This window comes from Emydura macquarii, unplaced genomic scaffold (genome assembly GCF_026122565.2).
Source record: "Emydura macquarii macquarii isolate MOO-44397 ecotype Brisbane River unplaced genomic scaffold, CSIRO-AGI_Emac_v2 contig_67, whole genome shotgun sequence".
NCBI classification, from domain to species: domain Eukaryota; kingdom Metazoa; phylum Chordata; order Testudines; family Chelidae; genus Emydura; species Emydura macquarii.
Window position 1 is genome coordinate 10,762,585 of NW_027130204.1, and position 18,976 is coordinate 10,781,560.

The window sequence follows — 18,976 nt, forward strand, 5'->3', positions numbered from 1 at the left end:
AGGTAAGTGTACAAATTGTGCCTACAGAATCTATTTTGTTGACAAAGCTTGTGTATGCAGAACCCACCTGTCAATTTCAGTAGATTTTATATGTGCAAATATTGTAGGTACAATTAAGAACTAAAAATGGCTCTGTCTCTCTCAAGTAAAAAGTGAGAATATACAATATATATAAAAAGTTCTATACACAAGTCAAATTCTAGAAACTGCCTCTTATTTAACACAGTAATCAGTTTCTTTAACTTTTTTTTTTTTTTTTTTTTTTAATACAAAGTGTGACATTTTTATTTTTAGTACAGAAAATCCAAGTCAGGACAGTACCGGTCTGTTTCAAATTGTACCATTGGAGTCCAACTGTGACTTCAACTTAAAAAAAAATATAATTGCTGTTCCTCAACAAGTAAAGTACTTTACTAGTAATTCATCAATATATTTCCTATATTTTTTAATAGTATTTTGAACTATAAAATAGTATCTGTAAAACAGAAGTTAAAATTGAGGATCAAATTTTTCTTTGAAGAACTGTACAAGAAGAATCCCTTTTTTTTATTAAAAAACTGCAAATAAAAGAAAAACTACCAACTGTTGGGTAAAACTAAAAAATACTTCTTGCTACATAATGAAATGTTAGGAACAGTCACCAAGAAACAGTTCTACTCAAATGATACTTCAAAAGAATAATCGAAGTACAGTACCTACAAACATGACAGCTAAACAGAGACAGAAACAAACCTTGTGTTAAGAACACAGACTCAGAAGTGCAAAAATAAAAAGAACTGATACAATGGAGTTTGGTACAATGGGTACATAAGTATTGTAACCAAAACTAAACGATTGCTTATTTGTTGATAGTGACAACACTAACAATTATGTACCTTCCCTAAAGGCTTGTAATCAAAGCCCTAAAACTGTGACTGTTCTTATATTAAATAAAAATCTATGTGAATGGTACACACTGAAGTACAATGCTTAAGAATTACCCTGCAAAATTGCACCAACATTAGCTTTCAATATTTACAGTTTCTAAAAGTGACACACACAGCATGCTAGGCCTAGCTATTGACTCTCCCCATCTTTACTTAATCCAGGCCCAACAACCAAAAATGATTTCTCAACACACATTAAGATTAGATTGATCAGATATATTATGACGTTTAAATATTCGATCCATGCATAAAAACAAAAAACAGTATCTTTGACAGACGAGCGTTTATAAAATACAAACAGTGGTCTGCCCTGTAGAGGAGTGCACTTCCTTCTGAGCTCACTCCAAAAATGTACCGTTCACAAAACCCATGTGATTACCCGGTAGTCATGTCAACAGTGTGCTCGGAAATGGTCAGAACTGCAAGGTAGAATCACACTGCCAACAAACCATTCATTCATATGCAGAAACGTCACTCCAGTTTGGAGAGATACCTCAATAAGGGAAAGGAAACAAACTTAAAAAAAACAAAAACAAAAAAAACATTCAAGTAAACATCAACAACCAAATACTTGGAAAAGGTTTTTGTAAACTTGTCATTCTAAAGGGTTTTTCTTTTGCAGCATCACTAAATTAATCTCTTATGAAAAAGTACACCTATGTTATATCCTGTCCTGTTCTGTATAGAAGCACACCATAAGATACAGTTCTTCTGATAAAGTGATCTATCCCTTCCAGCACACCTTGTGGATATTGGGGTTGTTTTTTTTTTGTTTTTTTGTTCAGTGTATCATTCATTCCCCTTCATGAAAATTCAATCATTTATATCTCTAGAGATATAAATAGATAGTGTTCATTGGACAAAAAGAGAAGCCCACTGTTTAGTTACATCTGTAGAATAGTTTCACAGCAAATATCTATAGCGGGCCAGCCGGAATCCACAGGACTTTATTTTGCTCTTGATCAACAGTTGTCATAATCTGAGTGCAAATGCTTGAAAGGGCTCCTCCCTGGACAATACCTACAAAAATAAACAAACACCACAGTCACATACATCAGGCACTGGAAAAAGTAATTCTTGGCCAGGCATTTCCCTACATGGTATATATCAACAGATCATGCATAAATTAACCGCTTGGATATCTGGCAGATACATGAATATGTTAAAACAATAACAAGGATAAACAGAGCCTAGAGGTTAAGTATTTAATATGCAGACTTTTCTAACCCTTAAAATGACACAGGAAGGCAGTCAGAGCCTTTGCTATAATCAGCGTAAGACAACTGTTTTGTTACTGAGTCCTCTGCGTGCTATTTTCAGCGGCATCATGTGGCAAAGTTAGTTCATTATATCTAAAGATGGCCAGAACCACATTCTATCATAATCAACCTTCACTGCTGAACAAGTGGTGCTCAAGGTTTAATACTTATGTAATAATACACAGAGACTATAGCTGTAGCAACTAGGTGCTGTTTACAAATATTTAAAACTAATTGTATAGGGTTGAGTTAAATAAAACCACCGTTGCTGCCACCACAAACTTATTGACAACTATGTTGGGCTGGGGGAAGCAAACAGCCATAAATACACCTGGCACTGTGTCCTTAGGCTTGCCAAACTCAGACTAGGGGGGAATGCCAAGCAGAACAAGTTCAAAAGGCCAGGGTCTTCTTGCTAAGAAATCCCTGCTACCTGCCCTAGAGTTCTCAGTCCCAAGAACTAACAGCAAGAGTTTTGCATCATGGTGTTACCCGCTAAAATAAACTTCATCCATGACTCTCAAACTATGCAAAGTAAATAGAGCAGGCAGTTAGGAGCAGGAAATGGGACTTTACCAAAACAATAATAATCCCCAAAGTTCTGGCCTGGTCTGTACTGACACTATTCTTAATGTTCTGCCTGTTGTCTCCTTGCTCTAGCAGTTGTTCAGCTGCAACTGCACTCGTGTAGAAAAAAATCAGTGGATACAAGGGAGAGCAGAACATGGGAGCTTTAAAACATTAAACAATGCCTTACATGCCTAAGGCTACGCTTACACTGACGGCGGCAAAATCGCCACTGCCAGATCGATCTTTCAGGATCGATTGAGCGGTCAGTGAGACCCGCTCAATCAATCAGGAAGTCGACTGAGTAAGTCCACCCCCTCAAGTAGCGTAGCGTTGAGTTGACAGGAACACTGTTCCTGTCGGCTCAGCGCAGTGTGAACAGCGCACAGAAGGGAAGCTGAGCAGTCCATGTCAGTTATGCAAACTACTCTGCATAGTTTGTGTAACTCCCGTCGACTGCCACCAAATCGCGCAGTCAACGTGAACCAGCCCTTAATAGTTGTGTTTGAAAACCCCATGGCCACGCTAATACTAGGTTAGAGTAACAGGAAAAAACAGCTGCAAAAGGCAGCCTTTTTTCCTCTTCTGAAACTAAGAGAATCGATTACCACTTAAACAAAAAGGTATTCTAATTGATGGAGCATATTGTGCAGTACCAACACCACAAGTTGGGAAGCAGAATGCATTGACTCAAAAAGGACAGGTCTGTACATGGTGAAAGGGGCATTTAAAAAGGCAATACAGATCAAACACAGTGTGCAGTCTCTGAAGTGAAGATGGCCTGAATAGGCTATTAGCCAAAAAGAACAGTTACTGAAGCAGACGTGGGGTTCAGACCTGTAGGTTTGCTGCACACTGGAGAGAGGAAGCTATTGTGTGCAGGATTACATACCACTCTACGCTTAAACTATATACTTTTCTCAGAATCTTGCCCTGTCAGTTAAGCACCGAATCTTAGCTTGGAGTTTTCAGTTGGTCAAAACTATAATGCAGTTTCAGCACAGGTGTTCTGGTTGTCTATCTCAGTAGCATGCAGGAGTACCAAATTGGGGCAACCATTGTGCTAGACCCCATCCAGACAACCCATACCTCAAAGAGCTTACACTTTAAAGCCCAATCATCATGTGATGAGTCTCTGGTCACACAGGTTTGTTGCAGGACTGGGCCTCAATTAAGACAACATGCAATGCATGGGTGCAACACCCACACACAAAAAACAGAGGATAGCATGTAGTTATATAAACTAGCTATGTGCTCTTCATGGTAATGTCTTTAAAAAGAGAGTACTTCTCTGGTTTAATTAGCTGAAAAACTGCCATTGTTAATGATTTGTGATTTTTCTCAACTTGTACTAGCACCGAAGGGACAGACCTGTCCTTAAAGATATTTGTATAGTGCATGTGTGTGTGTGTAAAACTGCTTCTTCAAAAATCTCAATAGAATTTCTTTTAAAAGAAAAAGAAAATTTTAATTTTAAATTTAAAAGAAACTTTAAAGACTGTAGCTCTATCTAAGGGCTTGGAATTATTATTTTACGGGACCTCATGCTGTGCTTCTGTGAGGTGTTGGGGCCATACACTTCAATGGTACTGAGATTTCACCCGGAATGCTGAGAGTTTATGCAGAAGACTTTGGTGCTCTGAAAGGAGCTGAAGTATCCTTCAAGTACTGCAGCACTGTCTCAGGTAAAACACGTTAGAAAATATTCCTCAAATATTCCAGAGTTCATATTATGCACTATGCCATTAAACAGACCTCTGATATGATTACGTATAAAATGGGTACATTTCAATGACAGTGTACCAGCCTTCTTAGATCCACTGCAACATACGTCATATCACGTGTACTATTCTAAAAAGCCATTAAATGCCAGTATAGCTTTCTTACATTACAAGTCTGAAATACACTACACTTATAATAGGAACAAAAATTAGTGTACGTTGTCATGTTATGACAGTCACGTTCCCATCAACACCATTTACACTTTATGTAGTTTCACCATAATGTTCCCAATACTGTACACAGCCATTTTGAGAGAAGTCATTATAGTGTATAGATGACGCTAAATACTAAAACCAAAACAGTACCATGTTATACACTAAAAAAATTTTTTTTGTTTTTTTGTTTTTTTTAAATAAAAAGATTATATATTTTCTCCTAAAAAAGAATCAGAGCGCAAACATGACCAGAACCAAGGGAAGAAAAACTCAAACCCCCTCCCCAAAACCTGCTATGCATTAAAGGCTCTTTTGAAACATAGTTTAGGTGAAATGAATTGCAACTGTGTTCTTACTGAAATGATTAAATACGAACCTGTGAAGTACTTGCTATATTCCTGTTCTATTTTTTGAGCGGTCTCAAACTGTTCTTTGGAATGTTTTTGTGTAACTTTGTCCCTCAGAAAGATTGGGTCTTTTTGCTCTCTGTAAGAAAAGAAATAAAACATTTGCTTAACAGTTATTCTTTCCACAGACTCTAGATGAATTACATACAGTTATGGCAATGTCCAAGTCTCTGATTAATTTTCAGAGAGCCAGGCATACACAGAGAGCGCCATCTGGAGATTCAGTGTAATATTACCATTGACATGAGATTTAAGTTATGGCCACAGTATATGAATTTCTGTAATAGGAAACAGCGTGGCATTAGCAGAAATTAGCAGAAATTCACAGAATCATTCACTGATCAGTGAAAGCAAAGAAAAAAAACCTCAAACTTTTCCTATTTTAAAGAATCTTTTCATAAGTCTCAGATCAATCTGCATTTTGAAAAAACACCTCTCCTTAGTCAAAGCAACACCAAAGAAACTGCTCAATCAAAGGACTTAAAATCTAAATGGATTTATCAAACTTTGCAAAGAAACAGAGAATCTTATGATACAAGTTGGGAAAGAAAAAAAAAACCCTAGCGATTAGGGACCAGCTGTAAAGTAAGCCCTTCTCCAGACAAAAATTTATCCAGCATTCAGGAGCATTTAGATCCATGGATTTGGTCCGGGCATCTCTCTAGAAAATGTTCTCATAAGCATGAAACAAAGATCCTATGTTTTTGGATACTTTGGATACTGTAGCAATTGGGGTAGGTAGGTAAAGAAACCTGATATAAACACAGGCTCTCCTAGATCTAAGGGAATAAAGGCATGTTTCTGTTTGAAATGGTAAAAAGAAAAGAAAAGAAAAGAAAACTGGGGATAGCCTGCCTTTGCACTGCTGAGTTAATACATGAAGCTAGGCTGGTGTTGTGGTGCTGCTGTAGACATTGGTCTAGCATTAGGGTGGTTTTCAAAAGCATCTAAGCAACCTAGGAGCACAGATCCCTCTGAAAATTAATGAGACCTGTGCTAAATTACTTGGGTGCCTTTGAAAATCCTACTTTTAATGGTTTGATGCCCAGGACAGGTACACCAAATGCTAATGTTCTATTACACCTTATTTTGATGAGTACTGAGAAATCACGACTTCCTGTGTCAACAGTTCAATCTTTCACTATTATTTTATTTGTTTTCAAAAACAGTAGCTATAATAGCTATTGGCCAGATTTTCAAGGGAGCTTAGCAGCAGCAGTTTTTTATCTTTTGAAAACCTGGCCAATAGCTATTACAGCTGTACTACCTCAGATTTATTTTCTGGTTGTATTCAAGAGGTGGTGGAGTTTTTATTTAAAGGGATGTGCTTCAGAATTCATGTTTCGTCCTTCATTAACATCTCAGCATTCTTTACTTGAAGATAAATAACTTAATATATTTTATATCATAACATGGTAAGTTACAGAAGTCCCTTCATTTTATCCCTCATTACAACCCACCTACCTAATCAGAGAGTCGCAAGGCTTAATCGATTCACATTTATAAAGGTTTTCTGAGATACTACAATGAAACGAACTATAAAAAAAATGAATTATTATTGTATAATAAAACAAGTGGCCGTAAGCTATGCTTCCCACTTACTTGATTTGCTTCGCGTTTTTGTAGCGAATGAAGATGACAATAGGATAGATGTGAACACTGTGGAGCCGTTCAATAGCATGAGGAGCAATGTCTAACAGACAATGACAGTCCTATAAACAAATATTGGGGTAGAAAGCATAAGAAAATTTACAAAGCCCCTATACATCCCCCAGGGAAACTTACATTCCTATGACAGGCCAGTAAGCATATTGGCAACACCTTTTTCACATAAAATGTGTTGTGGAAGTAATTACAAAGTGCATTGTATGTAAAGGATTTGTCAATGCTTAGGACACCAAAAATGCCTAAAACAATAAATCCCATTAAAAGTACAAAAATATATTAATAGAACAGGAATGTATTTGAGGAGATTTATATTACGTTGAAGATTTAATTTAAAACAGATTAATCAATTAATTCCAGGCCTACTGTGACAAAGGACTTAGGTATTCATTCATTTTTGTCTTAAGAACAGATGAACAGTCTTTCATATCTCCTAAGTAGATCAAATATACACCTCTCCTCCTTAAGCGATAAGAATGTATATCTGGTTTGACAGAAAACATTCATTCTGTTAAAGTCAGGTTTGAGGTTTCTTTCTTGCAATGTTTATGCACTGACAAATGTCATGCAACCTGAACAGTGTCAAGAAAACCAAGTATTTAAAAGTATTTTTAAAAAGAAAGTTAGTTCAAACTATGCAATGAATAGAATTTCTGTTAACTAATATTAAAAGAAGACTTAAAAAATAATCACAGACACAAGAAGTTTTTCTCTACATCTAGGATTACATAATGAATCTTTAAATAGTGACATGATAAAACAAGGTAACTGCATTTATACTAAATTACCTTGTTTTTCTCAATAAGAAAATATCCTGGGAACAATTCTTTGGTAGTGTTTTGAAACAGAACAATACCAATACTAGTACAACTTTTTCAGAAAACATAGTATATAAAAATTATCTGTAAATTTTACGGTGAACTGGGGAGGGACAGAAGATGCCATTAAGAGACAATCACCTTCTCTGTTATCTCCTTTATGGAAGCTACTGTTGTCACATCAAAATGCCCACTCCTCCGTTTGTAATCTATAAACAAACAGTCTTTTACTCCCCGTTCGATGGCTTGTTGGGAAGCTTTCATCACTTCTGTTTCAGAGAACAAAAATGGATAATTTGTTCATTTACATTTCTTAACCGCAAAACAAGATTTACAGGATATTACAGAAATTCACAGTCCTGTTTTTTTCCTCCCCCTTCTAGAATCTTTGTGCTACCCTTTAATCCAGTTGGTAGGTCAAATGATTGTGTTATTTCTACAAAGTACATATAAATCTGTTACATGGCAAAACGAACACAAAATTGCTCTCATTCCCTGTACACTTACCAAGGGGACATCTGCAAAATTTTCCAGGAGATTCTTTGACTAACATGTCCTTCACAGCATCAGGTAATGGTCCTAGAATGAGTACAGGCCTGGGAGAGGTACAATCCACCTTCTGTACACGCTGATAAGCCAGACTCACAGAATCTAGAGTAACAAAAAAAAGTCACTTATGCACAATTTACAATTTTTTTGCAGTATCCTTCAGATAACTAAAGGGCGCACAATTACAAAAGGTTTCAACACCAATCTTTGGCAATGGACAAAGGGCCTGTAGTCCTACTATGAGAAACTGGATTCATCAAGTATACAAATACACAGTCCTGTCGTTCCCCCCCGCCACACACAATCACCATTTCCTCCATTCCAGGAACATGTGACACAACTAGCCACTGTGATTTAGGTTTTTTCCTAGTGTTAATTATGAAAACTGAACACTCCTGTCACTTCTACAGATGAAGACAATACAGAATTTGTAGGGGAGCCAAGACATTCTATCAGTTGTAAAATGCAAGTGTTGCAATCATCATGTTTTCAGTTAAGCAGCAAATGAGTATAAGCAATATTGAATTCAGTTGTTTGCCTAGCAGTTCTTTGTCTAAGTCTAGTGATATGGACTCACCAACTGTGAGTGTCAAAGAAGGATTTAAAACCAAGTTGGTGACTTAAGTGTTAAAAGGCTTTTGCCAACCCCACTCAGAAGGTAAAATTTTAATATTTAAACATATGGGGATGGACTTTTTTTTTTTTTTTTTTTTTAAACTTAAAAAATTACAAGCACTAATTTGAGATAATGGTCTGACTTGTTATTTAATGCCTATGTTGGGCCTGAGCACAATAAGCATCATAGGACACATGATTCTCCGTTGTTTATATGCAAACCAACCAGAAAACCACACTTCTCATAGGTGCATTGCTATAGCCTTAAGAAAACTAAATGTAATAAAGGCACTTGCCATCCAAGAAAGGAATGGAGTCTGTACTGATTGTATCAAGAGCCAGTAAATCTTTTCCATCTTTGGAACCACTACGTTTGTGTTTATGCTTTCTTCTAAAGAATGATCTTCGAGCTGCTGCTGACAATGTCTTAGTGGAGCTGTTTTCATCTTTAGCCTCAGACATACTGTGTCTCCTGTAGAACTCCTGGTCCATCCTACAATGAAATTTGATTGAATAGTTGTACTGAGGTTAGCACAAGCACATAAGGAATTTAAGAGCCATTCTTCACAAAGCAAGAGAAAAATCAAACATCACTAGAGAAAACTTGTTTAAGACAATCGCCAAATGATCTCAAGGAGCATCAACAAAATATCCATAAACTGAAGAATTACCAGAAACTACTGTTGATCAACATTGGGAGAATATATCCCAAGTAATCTATATCTTAAGTTTGACTCTCTGGGCCCTTCTTCAGGGATACTAGAATGTAGGTAAATATAATAGTGCTGGAAAGAGCGCAACTAGTTCTGACTGAGAATTTTGGGGTAGATTTTTAAAGGTAATTAGACACTAACTCCCAGTGAAAGTCAATCTCCCCCTACATAGACAGAATTGAAGGCAACACACTTTTGGTTATAAGATGTAGCACGTTGCATTGCCATAATTGTTTCTGCAAATTAAGTGACTAGTTTTGTTCAACATTCTACAACAAAGTTAATACCGTGCAGTTGCATTTTAAATGGAAGCAAACAATGTACATACAATGCATCTTCCTGTCTGTGAAATGGGGTCAGTTCTTTCTTACCTATCTCACAGGAACATTGTGAGGATAGCTATGTCTATACTGTGCTTTCAAATTGTTATACAACAGCTATCCTATGTATTAGTGTGGCTTCTCTTGTCAAGAATTCCTTGCAAATTCTTACGAGGAAGGGAGAGAAATGAAGGGCAGAAAGAGACGTGGTCTTAAGAAGTGAGACTATTTGCCTGCTGTGTGCTACTGAATGTGACTGCACTAAACTCTGCACTTGATCTGGGTGAAAATCGACCTTTGGTAACAGTGGATTGTTGGGGATAAACAATTTTCAATGGACACAGATCATAATTCAAAAGGGAGCGGCTCTCTCTAAAAATGAGTTTGATATCCCCAGTTAAGAGGATATTGCTGTGGAGAGTCACTTAGGTTACTGTCTGAATCTTCTTTCACATCCCAGTGCTGTGCATCCTTTCCACTTTGAGGAGGTTACTATTAGCAGCACTAAAAACGACTTGACAGAACATTTAATTCGATGTTATTAAAACCTGCCACCCCTAAAATAACACGTCTAGGAAACTAATACCACACAAGAATCTCACAGCTTTGAAGACTCAAATCCAGTCCTTTCTTGTTGATAGCTCATCATTCAGCACTTTAAGGGATGATAAAGAAGCAATGTGTTACTGAGGTCACTTACATATATTTGCTGGGGATCTGTCCTCTTTCTAGCTTCTGAGCATTCTCATCCAGCTGCCAAGCCATCCAGCAACCAAAGTTCCCCTGTGGTAGAGTATCATCAACATACAAAATGTCATCCTTCTTAAAATTCAAATCTTGCTCCACCTCGGCCAGCCGATCATAAAGTGCTCTGCAAAGAGAGACAAATAGACTCAATAACTGAAGCGCCACCATCTCAAGTTAAGCAAAATATTTGTAGATACTTCGGAAAAGAAATGACTTCTGGAGTTGATATCTAGCTTTCCAAACACCCCAGTACTCACAGTGAAGTATGCAGTTACACTTGGGGTTTAGGTGGCAACCATAACTTGCAGCAACTGCAAAGAATTAAGGACTAGCTAAGATAAGGTATTGTGCTTTGAATTTCCAACGTAAGCAGAACGACTGGCTTGCTCTCTCTCTTATCCCCGAACTACCTTGCATATAATGATCAGCATACTATTCTAGCAGCTTTGTACTGTCTTTTGCCTTTGAATTATTTGCAACCACATGTGATTCTTGCTGGCACAATGGTTAGGATAGTAAGCTCTTTAATGGACATGTGAATACCTGATATAGAATCCATCTCCAGGTAACTCTTTAATCTTGTTGAATTCTTCTATTCTGTACTGAGTCTTTACTCTGATATTTTCTCCTGGCTTCAGCATTTCAAGGTAGGCTTCCTCAGCCGTTTTATTTCGCATATCAACAGATCCATACTGTAAAACACAGAAAAACACAGAACTTGTGTGGTCTCAGAGCTGATGTTGTGTCTTAATAGGTTGTAGGTTAGAGTGGAACCTGAAAAGTGTGTAAACTGAGATTAGTTCTCTCAATGGCAGGTATTTGTGTAAAATGAAAATTCACCACAGCACTATACCACAGTAGTGTAGGCACCAGTTAAAATGTCCAGTTTAGAGCAAGAGTAGGACTTAAAAAAAAAAAAAAAATCCTGAAAAAAAATGCAGTGGACATACACAAGAGGAGAAAAACCTACCATATGCATCGATCTAGCTGTGGAAGTGTCTTCCCCTAACTTTGGTTCCTGCTGACCTAAGTGCCTCTCTATGTCGATTTAGTAACACCACCTCCCCAAGCAGCATAGTCACAGTTGATGTAATGAGGTCAACGCAATGTCAGTGTAGACTCTGCGTTGCTTATGTTGATCACTACTGGCTTTCAGGAGCCATCCTACAAATTACCCACACTGATGGTACAATCAATACAAGCGTTCCTAGTGAGGATGCGTGCTGCCAACACAAAGAGCCCAGCGTGCACACACAAGTGATTTTTTAACTGCGGTGGCTGTAGGCTTATGTAAATCAGGTTTACATAATCTTGTCGTGTAGATATGGCTGTAAGCTCTTCTACTGGACCAACTTCAGCTGGTGAGAGAGACAAGCTTTTGAGCCATACAGAGCTCTTCTTCAGGTCTGGGAAAGATACTCGCAGCTTCACAGCAAAATGCAAGGTGGCACAGATGGTCTAGCGCAGTGTTTCTCAATTGGTGTTCCGCGGAACCATAGAAGAATGTCAAGGTTCCGCGAAAAATTGAAACCGCGCCGCCGAAAAGGGGAAGATGTCCCGGATTTTTCAGTGGAGGGTATCGCATGGCCCCGCAGAAGTTAAAAAGGGTTCCGCGGCCAAATTTAATTGAGAAACACTGGTCTACAGTAAGTAGTCAACACATATTGTAAAGAACCATGCAAGGTAAAGTGGCCCGTTAACACCACTGCAGTCATAGGACAAAAGAGGGGCTGAGTGGGTTACAGATTGTTGTAATAAATCATAAATCCAGTTTCTCTGTTCAGGCCATACTTTTTATTTTAGGATCCCTAGGCAGATCAAGTGGTCTGAATCAAGGCATACACTTAAAAACAAACTTTGCACACCTCCTACATGTGTACCAACATCCAGGAGTAAGGGGGTACAATGGGAAGATCTACCAAAGTACTCACATGGACTCCATCGCAATAGTAGCCGGGAAGCTCACAAACAAATGTTTTTATCCTCCCAACACCTCTGTCAGGTAGGGAAATATCCCCATTTCACAGATGGGAAAACAAGGCACAGAAAGATTAAGTGGTTGCCCAAGGTCACAAGGGCAGTCTGTGATACAAGACCAACCTTCTCTGTTACATGGACCCGCTCTTCTTGCCTCCTTCATTCCTTCCATGGGGAGAGGGCCTTTGGGCCATAGAGGCTTCAGCATCCCATGTACAGAATCTGGGCTCAAGATTTTCCATCTGGAGCCTACTACACTCCATAGCCATGAATGTCAACTCCTAGTACATGTACACCAATACTGGTATTTCAGGCTTGTGTGTGGTTTGCACTCTAAACTTCCTGTCTCTAGCAAAGATGACTCTCTGAGCACGGCTAGTCCTTGCTAACTATTTAATTGTGAGAGTTATAACCAAGGCCCTGAGCCCTCAGTGGTATATTAGGCCCAAGTTATGGGGCAGGACCCGAGAATCATGGGGTACTCCTTCTGCCACTTCTCCAACAGTCTGTTCCAATCAGCACAGGGCTCTTCGTATAATTTAGGGGGGTTTATATTAATCCAATTTTTTGTATGCTGCTGCAGCTGTTATTCTTGCAGCGTGCTGCAGATTTTTGTACCAACAAGGGGTAAGTGCAGTGTAGGTCATGGGAGGTCAGGTTTCACTCTGGGAAGTGTATGCCTCTCCTCTGAGAGCAGTCTGAGGTCTTCTCTACACTCAGGGTTTGTCCCAATTACAGCCATCTGTGTGTCTGTACCACTGCAAACCCTAGTGCAGACATACAAAACTACTATCCACCCTTACCTGAAACTGTGGCTCATAGCAGCCTACCATGTCTACACTAGCAGCTATATGTATGGCTGAAAAAGAGGTTAATTTCTAATAATGGTAATTTCACATTCTCCAGCTAGTTGCCCCACTGCAAAGAACCCTGTCCTAGTTGCCACTCCAGCCGACAGTGAAAAATAAGCATATTTCTGCTAAAATGATCACCTGTGAAATAGTTCCTGTTAGCATTTAAATGTTTATGAGACTTAAGTCTTAACACACCGTTGAAATGATGGGGACAGTTGACAGATCTCAAAGCTACTGTTTCAGACAAACTCCAACAGTTGTCATACAACTGCTTACATATTATTAACATTTGGGTTAATGTTAACAATGTTAATGTTAACAACTGGGTTTTCCAATATTACTAACACTGGTCGAAATGGTCTTCGTGTGGGGAATTTTTGCTGGGCGTCCTTCGCATAAGCAAGGCCTTCCATGAAGTGCAGAAAAGAATGCTTCAGGATAGAAACCTAAAAGAGTGGGGCTTACAACAATGTAGTTCCTATGAACAACTGCATGTAGCTATCAAAGCTACCAGAAAGTGCTCTGCTGTAAGGAATCTAGTAGCAACAACCAATTCGTTGGACTGCCATCAGGCAGGCTCTCAAGCTATATGCTTTCTAAAAAATTTGAAACGTTAGAAGGGAATGTGTCTTCTATATTTTGTATCTTTACCTCAAGTATCATGTCTCCCATTACTAGTCCATCAGGTCCTTTTGCTGGGCTGTCATCTTCTACATCAGAGACAAATATTCCATACAGGTTTCCACCACATATCTGGATTCCAAGCTCCACTTGGGATTTTTTAATGACAACATTTCTTGGTTCAGGGGTGCTCTTGTTTGTGTCCACAGGGACCCTTTTGATAGAAAGAAATAACCTGCTTTACTCGAAGAAAAGTTAATTTGTTGCTCTCATTTAGAGTTCAAGTGCAACTAGTCATCTGAACAAAAGCAGCCTAACTCCCCCATTATTACAACTCTCTAGCACAAGTATCCCATTTCTAACATTCTTACAAGTCAAACTTCATACTTCCAGTATTATTCATAATAAAACTCATCTTGTTCCTATATCAGTATTTGAAGTGCTTCTGAAATAGGTCTGCAAGAAACAAGGCAATTGTTTTATTCTCAGGCCATGTGCTCCTGTCAGCTATTTTAAAATGCCAGCACACTTCAGGAAGCACATTTCATTTTGCATCTTTTCCTCCCCCACTCCTGGAAAAGCAGAAAATGAAACAGACCCATTTACCTCATGGAATTCCGGGGACTAGTTGTAGGCGTGGTTTGTTTTGATGGAGGTGTCATTGTTCCTTCCTCCTGCTCACTCACCGTATCAATTATGGAATGACTGTCAGGGGTTGCAGCACCGCTGCCTTGAGGAGTGGAATGATTGCTCACTGGCTCTAAACGAGAACTAAACAGACACACACGCACAAATGTCAAGAGGCCCTCAAATACCAAACTAGCTTCAGACACCAAGGAATATTGAGATTCCAGGGAAAAGCAGTATCTGAATTGTTAATCTGGGCTGCAATCAATATGGAATCAATTGAGAAATATCAAAATAGTGCAACACACAGGATAACCCTTTTACATTTCTTTTTTGGCAAACTTGTGCTAGTCTTACTGCTAATGTCTTTGGGCTCTGTTCTGCAAGACCCCTCCGTGCAGAGCTCCCAGTTAGGTCCTTAGTTTCCACAGGAAACTATACTCCTCACTAGTATATCTTTGCTTTTTGTTGTTGCTATTTCTGAATAATTAATTTGAATTAAATTATTTGGAAATGCCCTATGTCTATACTGGGAAGCATATCATTAAAAAACCCTACAGCCTCATGGAAATGCAAGCATTGTCATAATGAACATTATGAAGGTGAAAGAGACAGTTCAGTTTTTAGTGTGATCATGTCTCAAAACACTACTAGGAGTTTAACTGAAGTGGGATCGGTTTTCAAAGACTTTTTCAGGCATATGTCGACATGTAAGTGCTTACAGGTGAATTTACAAGCTTTATAAAAATACTAACAGCTGCTTATGATCCCAAATTAAACAAGGCTGCACCTTTACCAGGCCTCCTTAAAGACAGCTGCAGTGTTTTGGAACCTATTATCTGCACATGCAGATGGACAGACAGAACTGAATATGCAGAAAGGCCTATGTACATTTCAACATGTGACATTTTGGGAGGGCCCTTAGGAAGGCCCACAAGAGCACATTCAAAAATTATAAACACTATTTTCAAACCATTTTCTGCTTTTCTTACCTGGCAAGAACCAAAGTTCAGCACTCTGTGGGTATGTCTACACATCTGCTGGGAGTGAGTCTCACAGCCTCTATTGTTATTTTACAGGGCTCACGCTAGTGTGCTAAAAAAAGGAACATGGATGTTCCGGATCGGGCTGAAGATTAGGCTCTGACTCCTACAGAAGGATGTGGGCTTCTGAGCCCAAACATCAGAGCTACACGGCTGTTTTTAGCATGCTAACCCAAACCCTGCTGGCATGAGTCTGTCGACCCAGGCTGCAAGACTTGCTCCCAGGAGCTGTGTAGACATACCCACTATGTATCTATCTAGCATTCATACTGAGCTTATCACAGCACGTGCCTGCTACGAGCAGAGGACCTCAGTACCCACTAAGGCTGATCAAGGAATGTGGCTGCTTAAAAAATTAAGTGTGTCATTAACTTGTTTTTCTCTTAAGAACCGTACAGTTCCTCTCTGAGAACGACCATGCCATCTCTCGAGGGGGCAGATTTTTTGCCTTACACACCCTTTTTGCTTGAACCAGCCTGTTTTAAAAGAACAAAATGGATTCTTACAGAAGCACTCCCTTATTTTTTTTGATATGTGGTCTGGCATACTTTAAATAAAAGGACATTCAAAGGCCAGTAAGCCTCTTCCCTCACATCTCTGAGAAAATTCTTGTATATAATTGCATAGTCTTTGCAAATAAAAACCTTCAGTACTCTTTTGACAAAGTGTCAATGCTACCAGTGCTCCACAACAGCAAACCAAGATGTGATTACGTGGTAAAAAAACAAAACAAAAAAACCACATTTTTGTTTTTAGTTTCAAGTTTCTGAAAAAATAAATTTTCCTCATCTAGTCAAACAAAATGAAGACAAATGCCTTTATTATATGCTTTTTTAAATGGATGATATTCACCTTGTTTTGTTCTTTTCTAAGCACTTTTTTTTTTTTTTTTTTTAATCAACACATCTTCAGTTAATGGTCTCCGTTTAGAATGTTTTTAAAATCTTGATAAATGACAAAGACCAGACAATAGTATTTTCAAGGTCTAGCTAATCTTACCTTGATCGTGAGTGATTGCCAAGTTGATACATATGTGGGTTGTACTGAGCCAGAATAGTAATGGTGTCACATTGCTGTCCAATGATCAGTCGAGCCTGCTGCTCTGTAGCATTTCTCAAATTTATTCCATTAAACTAGAATGAATAAATAGAAAACATTAGACATCAAATTTTCAAAGGAAAACTGGCAAAGTCATTATAGGGCTTTCAGCATCCTGATCTGTTGATCTTTCTTTTTGAAATATGATTCTCTCAATCTGTGAGATGGTTTTCTGAAGTAGGGGGAGAAGGAGCAGCTACAGAACTATTGATTTTTCCTTTTACTATTTAATTACTGCTTTGGAGGAATCAATGCAACTTTAAAAATCTGACAACTTCATGACAATCTTCAAAAGGTTTTATTTTTGGATGACAGATAGCATTTCTATTGGAGTACTGCAAAGATTTCTACACAACATCTGAAGTTGGGCTGTTTTGTTTGGTTTTTGTTTTAAAGTTTTTTGCTAGTTCATGTTACACTCTAATAAATGATTTTAAGTACAGAGAGGTTCAAGACACAAACTTTGGATCCAGTTATGACTTTCAATCATGTACAGTCTATGGTTGTTTGGTTCCATGGTTTTGCTTCAGGTACATCTATCTTCCACAAATACTGCAGCAGAAGACGTGTACCTTCTACATAGCCACCTTTAAAGCAGCATTATACTTTAAACAAGACACACACAGTGATAAAAACTGCTGAAATAATTTGTGATGAAACCTGACAAAACTTTATATAGAATGAAAGAATTATTATGATCTAGAATATCCTTTTTATTGTATAATTTATATTTTGAGAGAAAGGTTCTCATTTATAAGATAGTTTGCATTATTTTTATACTTGTACAACTGCATTTGTATACTAAGTAATAGAAATGTTAAGCAAACAAAATTACCTCCAGTAACTGATCACCATATTCAAGGCCAGCTTGATGGGCAATGCTCCCACCAGTTACTTTAGACACAAATATCCCACCGTTTTCTCCACTCACAATGGAAATCCCTAGTGGCTCAGAACCCTTTTGCACTTTAACATGGCGTGGTTCTTCCATGTATGGCCTTTAAGAGGAAATTGTTAAACATTTATTTGGACAAAATGGCACTTGAAGCATAACATTTTAAAGTGACATGCACTATGTATCTATCTGAAGTGTAATACAGAGACTAGTTTAAAAAGCTACTAAAAATTCTGTAAACAGTCTATGCATTCCTTAAACACCATGCAATGGAGGGTGGTGAAACTAAATGTATATCAGATACACAATTCTAGATACATGACTGCACAAAAAAAGGTTATGGCAAATGTGAATTATAAATACTATGGTGGGGAAATAGGTAGGAAATAACCCTCCACATCCATATTATATAAAAGTAAACTACTATATATAATATGCAATTTACAAACCATATTCCAAAAAGGTGCCTTACAGTTTATAAATGCTGGGAGTCTTAATATCCAGTGAAAGTAAATATTGTAAATGATAGGGTGGTGAACTGAGAGAAGCCAATACACAATATCAGTTTTATACTCGTATGCAGGGAAACACAAATTAGTAATGAAAATTAAGCAGTTGCAAACTCAAGCTTTAAAACAGCAGTTTGCATGGTAGCATTACAATTACCATGCAAATCCTCCTTGAGGGAAATTATCCAAACATGTGAAATAGCACAAGGTGAGCAATACAGCTTGAGAAGGACAACCTTATATCAGGCCAACCTCAAACTCCTTAGTGATGAGAACCTAGGCCTAGGAGCCAGAGGGATTCTCAGAAAAGACCTATTACGGAACAGATATCTGAAAGATGCAGAAGATTTGAGAAGAAAAGAACACTTACACACACAATAGTAACAGAAGCTAGTAAGTATAACAAGAGCCAATAGTCTACACACATTATTTCAGAAGGAAAGCCTGGTGCAGTTTTCTGTCCATCATTTCCTCCATTTAGCGAACTCTTTTCTGATTTGTGTGTCTATTTCTTGCTGAGTAGCAGTGTTATAATACGTTAGGTAAGGTAATTAAGCCTGTTTATGAGTTTCCCAGCACAAGGTGCAATCTCTACTCTTTACTCCAAAAGGCAGAACAAATCACAACTGCCTCGGACCTATAATTTTTAGTGCAGTGCCCAATTCTAACCCCTTCAAAACAGCAGAACAAGTCGCTCTCCCCCATAACACTGCTACATGCAAATAGAAACATTAACCTTCTAGAGAGTGCTTATAAAATGGTGCTGCTGGCTAGGCTCCGTGTGTAAAATTTTCAAAAGCACCCAAGTGACTGATTGACAGCTTTGAAA

The 18,976-nt window shown here is 38.2% G+C and overlaps 1 protein-coding gene across 1 annotated transcript in view; it reads right to left on the reverse strand.

Annotated features, from left to right (window-relative positions):
- Nucleotides 1-525: 525 nt before the first annotated feature.
- Nucleotides 526-18,976, reverse strand: part of DLG5 (discs large MAGUK scaffold protein 5) — a 162,305-nt gene continuing 143,854 nt past the window's right edge. The window contains exons 22-33 of the mRNA XM_067539533.1: nucleotides 17,579-17,741; nucleotides 16,645-16,778; nucleotides 14,582-14,746; nucleotides 14,006-14,189; nucleotides 11,067-11,215; nucleotides 10,477-10,647; nucleotides 9,040-9,236; nucleotides 8,087-8,230; nucleotides 7,721-7,848; nucleotides 6,699-6,808; nucleotides 5,066-5,175; nucleotides 526-1,946 (exon numbers count right to left, since the gene is read on the reverse strand). Coding sequence (XP_067395634.1) covers nucleotides 1,843-1,946; nucleotides 5,066-5,175; nucleotides 6,699-6,808; nucleotides 7,721-7,848; nucleotides 8,087-8,230; nucleotides 9,040-9,236; nucleotides 10,477-10,647; nucleotides 11,067-11,215; nucleotides 14,006-14,189; nucleotides 14,582-14,746; nucleotides 16,645-16,778; nucleotides 17,579-17,741 — 1,759 coding nt within the window. The 3' untranslated portion in view covers nucleotides 526-1,842. The remainder of the gene's footprint in view (nucleotides 1,947-5,065; nucleotides 5,176-6,698; nucleotides 6,809-7,720; nucleotides 7,849-8,086; nucleotides 8,231-9,039; nucleotides 9,237-10,476; nucleotides 10,648-11,066; nucleotides 11,216-14,005; nucleotides 14,190-14,581; nucleotides 14,747-16,644; nucleotides 16,779-17,578; nucleotides 17,742-18,976) is intronic.